The sequence below is a fragment of the Misgurnus anguillicaudatus genome, chromosome 7 (assembly GCF_027580225.2).
Source record: "Misgurnus anguillicaudatus chromosome 7, ASM2758022v2, whole genome shotgun sequence".
NCBI classification, from domain to species: domain Eukaryota; kingdom Metazoa; phylum Chordata; class Actinopteri; order Cypriniformes; family Cobitidae; genus Misgurnus; species Misgurnus anguillicaudatus.
Genome location: NC_073343.2, coordinates 38,257,223 through 38,263,719, shown reverse-complemented (window position 1 = coordinate 38,263,719; position 6,497 = coordinate 38,257,223). Strand labels below are relative to the sequence as shown.

The 6,497-nt window shown below is 31.2% G+C and overlaps 1 protein-coding gene across 1 annotated transcript; it reads right to left on the bottom strand.

Moving 5' to 3' along the window:
• Positions 1–1,818: 1,818 nt before the first annotated feature.
• On the bottom strand, positions 1,819–3,710 carry LOC129417717 (gap junction epsilon-1 protein). Its single transcript, XM_055172548.2, has 3 exons — positions 3,672–3,710; positions 3,157–3,339; positions 1,819–2,987 (listed from the first exon to the last, which is right to left on the bottom strand). The coding sequence occupies exons 1-3, from the start codon at positions 3,708–3,710 to the stop codon at positions 2,592–2,594; spliced, it is 618 nt and encodes a 205-aa protein (XP_055028523.1). The 3' UTR covers positions 1,819–2,591.
• Positions 3,711–6,497: the final 2,787 nt, after the last annotated feature.

Sequence of the window (6,497 nt, the reverse complement as noted above, 5' to 3'; positions counted from 1 at the left end):
AATCATAATAAAACATCAGACAAATAAGGAAAAGTATTCAATTCTATGTATAATAATGTATTGTAATCTCATCTCTGTTTTTAAATGTATTTTTCAGTATGAACATTTTATATACAAATTTATTTATAAGAATGACAACAAATTCTACAAGCAACATAAGGGTAATTATATAATTGCTACATTTTCTGATTTTCAAATGGTAATATTTTTAATTCTTTTAATTATTTGGTACTTACTTTCAAGGATCAAGATGTTACAGGCTATAACAATAATATTTTCTTGTAAAAATCGTATATATACTGTAGCTGAAAATCTTGATTTCCTATCATCTGAATTAGTCAGTGTCAGTTCTGTTAGTGTCAAACTCTGTTACCAGTGTAGAGTGATCATCTTGCGATCCATGAAAACGAGTCCCCATTTATAAAAATAACAACAAATATAACCATTTGAAAAAAGCTGAAAACCTTTGGACACCTCTAATTTTACGGCCTTGGAAAAAATTTTAGTGCACCAATTTCATTGCTAAAAAAAGGTTCTTTTGTGTATTTGGTATAATACAATGTGTTTAAGTGGTTTATGGTTAAAAAACACATTATTTTCTACATACCGTACATTTTTGTAGCTTCAGATATCCTGCTTTCCTCAAACGCATTGATTTTGAACAAAACTTGAAAAAATTAAATTTGAAAAGCTCTGTCCTGATTGGCCAGCTAATCTGTACATTGTGATTGGCCTGAATACCTCTGACGTCAGCCGGAAATGTGACGCTCCTTACCATGTTTGAAAGATTCTGTCAAAATGCAATGCTAACAGGATTTAACTCACATGCTGTATTTCAAAAGCAGGAGGAATTATGATGATGTCGGTCTTGTCTACATCACCAATCCCAGTAAGTAAACTGTTGCCTACAATCTGTGTGTTTGTTGTAGTCCAAGAAAAGAGATTTACATTGGACACGATAACTCGCATCATCGTTTACTTTGGGGTTTGTACCTTTTGCATACCGTAAACATATACTAATATATTACACACCAAAGGAAATGTAAAATAGTGAATCGGACAAAAGATGCTCTTTATCTCATTCCCCACCAGCTGTTTTTTTGAATAGTTGCACCATTTTTTTGTGATTTTCACAAGATTCACAAAATGCCTTCCAGGAAAATGTTCTTCTAAAAAGAAATAAACATACAAATATATCAAATGAAAGAACAGACGCTTTGCTTTTAAACAAACAATAAACGAGCAAACAAAATGGGAAAAAAACTTTCCATGCTATCTATATTTTTTCTTTGCTTATAAACTCTTAAATATGGGTATTTTCTTAAAAAAATATTTTTTTTAGCAAAAAGCTGAAATAATTGCATTTTGTAAAGGAATTTTGTTAACCATCAGATTTAGAACGATGATCAAAACATACACAAAATTTAAAATAATTAGTATAAAATGTTTAATAGTTAAGAGAACTCTTTTTCCAGTTTTTCCAAAATTTATATTTATAGGTATGTGTTTAAGGAAAAATATCATTTTTGTTTATTTCAACTATCAACAAGATTTTTGCCAAATTCCTAATAAAAATTATGTTTTTATTTGCATTTATTCGCATAACATTGAAACCAGGCAAAGTAACAAAAATATGTAGCTTTCCATTTTTTTATAATAAAAAGAAAACAAGTTTATATTGATTTTTGAACAACACAATGCAAATGTGTTTACGTGTATTTTAGGAACAATTCAAAAATGATTATTTGATGGAATAATCCTGATTTTTACTCGCATCTTTCATGTGTCTCAGCATGTTCTCATTCTTTTACATTGCTGTTGGGTGACTTTATGTCACTCCTGAGATTTGCCTTTGTTTGAATTCAACAGACACTGGACAGAAATGTTTACAATACATATAGAAATGATAAAATGCAAAACTGGAGTAGTTTCTTAATTTTTTCCACAGCTGTAATGACCCATTAAGTTAAAACAAAATAAATTTGAATTTCTTAAAATTTGGTCGCACACATGAGATTATGAAAGAATGGCCAGTTACGTTCTTAAATAGTCTTTTAATGTCTGTACTGTAAACACATCAAATGTACAACATATACTGTAATTACAAAGTTGTCTATGTTTCATGCACGGTCTGTCCAGAAATGCAGCATTTTTGTCAAATCAACATAAACATAAAAAATTAAGTTAAACAATTTCAACTTGTTTTTATAAGTTATGTGAACTGTTTTAAGTCAAAACCTAAAATAGTAAGTTGAATTGACTTACAAAACCAAGTTGTTTAAACTTAGCTGCATTTTTCCCACAGTGTAACAGTTTGCAGACCTCTCTTGAAAGGTCAAACTTTATTATCGTGCAAAATATTGCTAAATCTGTTTTCTGCATTTCACAGATGATCATACTCAAACCAGCCCCTTAGCTATCTGACCCTCTTACAAACACTAATTGATGTGGGCACCATTAAAATGTTCTCATTTTGGGCCTTATACAGTAGCTTCAGTTCAGCCCTAATTCTAAATGAGGTAGACAACAATCTGAAAATCCTGGATGGATCCATTAGTTATTAAACATGCAAGTTATTTGATCTGATGATGTCATTGATTGGTCAAATAGCCAAACCTCCTGCACAGTATTTCAAAAATCTCTGCCATACACAAAATCATGGTGATTATGGTAAAGATGTACATTGCGCTTAGAAAGATGGTCTTTTCAAAATGCTCAGGTACCATACACTTGGTGACGTTTAAAGTCTTCTCCAGTGAACTTGCATCACAGAAATACAGGGAATGAACCAGGAATCCAAAGAGTCGACTCTGAAGCCAAAACGCTGCTACCTCCAGGACGATTCGCAGGAGGACAGAAATGATGTAAAACACGGTGTATGTCCGTCGGTCCAGAATGTCCTCTTGGTCGATGTTTTTATATGCTGCATAAAGGTGAAACACGGCCCCTGGAACCAGCACAGTAACTAACTGAAGGGCCCAAAACACCTAAAAATAAAACACATGCAAACATTTACTATACAAATGCTTTTTTGTATGTTGGCTTTAAGCACATAATTTAACACATGATTTTGTAATCAAAACTTTAATGTACAGTACGTACTTTTTTGGCCATTAAAATAAAATCATATTTTTACTCCTCAATAAAAAACTTTACCTGAGGAGTTACAGGTCTAAATTGATTGTAACAGAAAAGGTTGATCTCTCTCCTGTCTGGATCACAGCTAAAATGAAGAGCTTCATTCCCATAAACCGCAAATCCCAGAACACCCAAGAAGAACATACGCACAGAGCCAAAAAACAGGGTGTGAAACTGACCAATCACAGTTGGAGGCCGAAGCTAAAAAATGAGATAAAAGTAGAGCATTGGAGAATACAGTGTTAATAAATAGAAAATTCAATTTAATGATGATACAAATGATAAATTTTTTTTACAAATTAATTCACTGAAGATAGAAAATATTGACCTTTTTTTTTGTGAAAACAGGATCACTGGTTGATGCCAAGAATCTCAAACTTTCAGATGAATCAGCCAACATTTGACTTTATATCTCATACTATACTATATCATGACATTTGCTATAAAAACTAATAAAATATAAAGAGTGTAAAAAGAAAATCAAGTAAATGTCACAGCCTACAAACCACACACACCAGTTGAAGTTTACTTACACATCCCTCATAGAAGTTCTTTATGTAGTTTAAAGACATGATAGTTTTTTAGGTTTAACTACTTTATGAATCTTGGCCGTCATTGCAGCCCTGCTGAACATCGACTCAAACTCTGCTTTACTTGTTGTTGACCTTTGCAGTTGAGCAAAAGCTCTGGTCAATGCATTTTCCCTTTCAACCGCTCTACCTTCATCAATTTACCCATGAGGTACAAAACACCAACAAAAAGAAATAAACAAAAGCACTGAACATGTGCTCCACACATAATCCCCAGTCAACAACGTCAGCAAAAAATAAACCTTTGACCCATATAGGAAAACATGTGACCATGTCAATGAATTTAGGTGAAATTAACAAATGCAATTGATCTTTTAAAATTAAAGTATGACTTAAGTGTAATATATATTACAATGCACTGAGGTTCAAAAGATTACAACTACACTGTAAAAAAATTGCTGTAATTATGCAGCTGGTTGCCAGTAACTTACTGTTGAAGATACAGAATAAAAATGTTTCATGCTCATTTAACTTTGAACAAACGGTTGGCAGTAAATAACATAAATGTAAAATCTACAGTAAGTTACTGGGAACCAGCTGCCAGTAATACTGTAATTTCTACAGATTTTTTTTAAGTGTAGAATTCAAAATTCAGTACAAACTAGGAATAAAGTAAAAAAGTAAAAAAAGTAATAAGTAAAATAAATACTTTAGTAAAAAAAAATTAAAAGTATAAAGTAAAATAATGAACATAATAACTCAAAAATTTCAAAATGAAAAAAAAAATACTAATAGAATTTAATGAAAGAAATTGAATTAAATTAAAATGTCATCTTTTAGGACACCACTGTATATTAAAAGATACATATAGTATATGCATAATTAATTGTGTATATTTTCCATAATATATTAATGTAACCTACACTGTGAAAAAATAAATGGTGGATTTACTAACAAAATAAAGTGCATCATTTTGCATCAACTTTTTAAAGTTTTACTTGAAATTTAATTGCATAAATTGCTTTAAATTCCATGTAAAACTTACTTAAAAAATAGATGCAAAAATTATGCACTATATTTTTAAGTAAATCTAGCATTATTTTTTCAGTGTAAGTAGACAAATAAAAACATATAAAAAAATAAATCTTTTAATAGCAGACTTCTTACCAGCCGGAGTCCAAGTGGAGAGCTTGTCCTCCTCATTTATTCAGATATAGAGCCAAAGGGAAATAAGTATCTGAGAGTCGTAACATCTCAAAGCTGATAAAGTCACTGATGAAAAGATTGTCAACATTTCCTTGTGTTTTTTTTTATAGTTTTACTGTGTAATGCAAACACAATCTCGTATACTGTGTGAGTCTATAAACATACCACCGAGCTGAGCTGTGCTTTACACTTCATCAAAAGAGCTTTTCACACTGAGATTAATGGAGGCATGCTCAAATATCTGTGCTGCTGAGCACTGCTTACTGTAGCATGAATGCTTTTGTATTGGCTAATGAGAAGCTTGTGATGTCAGAATTATACTGTAATGCATATACACACACGTTACCAACTGATTTATAAAAAAAATGGTCAAAAACATTTCTCTAGCTGTCACTGGGGCAGCAGTACCTTTACAAAGGTCCTAAGATGTAGATCATTTGGATACATTTGGTACCAATATGTACCTCTGTGTGAAAACTTGTGCAATACATACGCCAATTTCCAATTTGGCGTGCATATGATACACCAGTCCTTCCCATTCACTTAAAACGGTACATCTTTTTTTGTCGTTCTATGTATTGGTGTCTTAATTTGTTTCTGTTTTTTAAACAATTTTGGCTTGGGTTTGGTGTTAGATTTGAGATTTGCTTTAGGATGTAATTTAATATATAATTTTATCCATGTTTTTGTCTATTTTTAAACCATGGTCACTTGGAGTTGGGGTTAGAATTGGAGTTTGGGTTGGCATGTCATTTTGTGTAACAAAAAGTTGTTTTAACCCCAAACACAAGCGACAATGGTAAAAAAATTTGGGAAAAAATGAGAAACCAATACATAAAAAAATTTGCCGTTTTAGGCGAACGGGAAGGACTGACGTATCATATGCATGCCAAATTGAAAATTGTCGTATGTATTGCACAAGTTTTCACACTTCGTGCTATTTATACAAATCTACATGAGACCTCTGAGGTACTAATACACTGTAAAAAAAAGGTTAAAACAACTTAAGTCAATTCAACATACTATTTTAAATTTTGATCTGTAAATAGTTGACATAACTTATAAAACTAGTTAAAGTTGTTTAACTTATTTTTTTTTTAAGTTGAAGTAGCATAAAAATATATGTTGATTTAACAACATTTTTATGAACTTTTTAGGTACAAGGGTGTACATTCAAAGGGAGACAGGGACCATTTTTTCTAAAAGTGTGTTTAACAAATTATTATTACATTCAAAAGGGGAAATATTTAAACACTGACATGTGTGACTAGAATTAGATATTGTCATTCAATTTAGGGTGTTAAGTTTAAGTTTAGTTTTACTCATGAATATTAATAAGAGCCTCTTTGCTAGTCTCTCAACGTGGTATAGGAATGGGTTAATCTCACAATTTTAAGCACACTTACACACAAACTTGTCTTTCCTCATTTAACCTATTTGTTTTGGAGTTTTAGTAAAACCATTTTTGTTTCATCAAACACTACAAGCTTCTTCATTTACAGTAAACATTAATAAACTGTAAATATTCTAAAGTATAATTTACAATCAGTTAAATTTAGTTTGAAAGCAGCTTTTGAATAAAGTGTAGCAAAAGTTAGGTAAAAAAATGAGATTCAAAGTGTA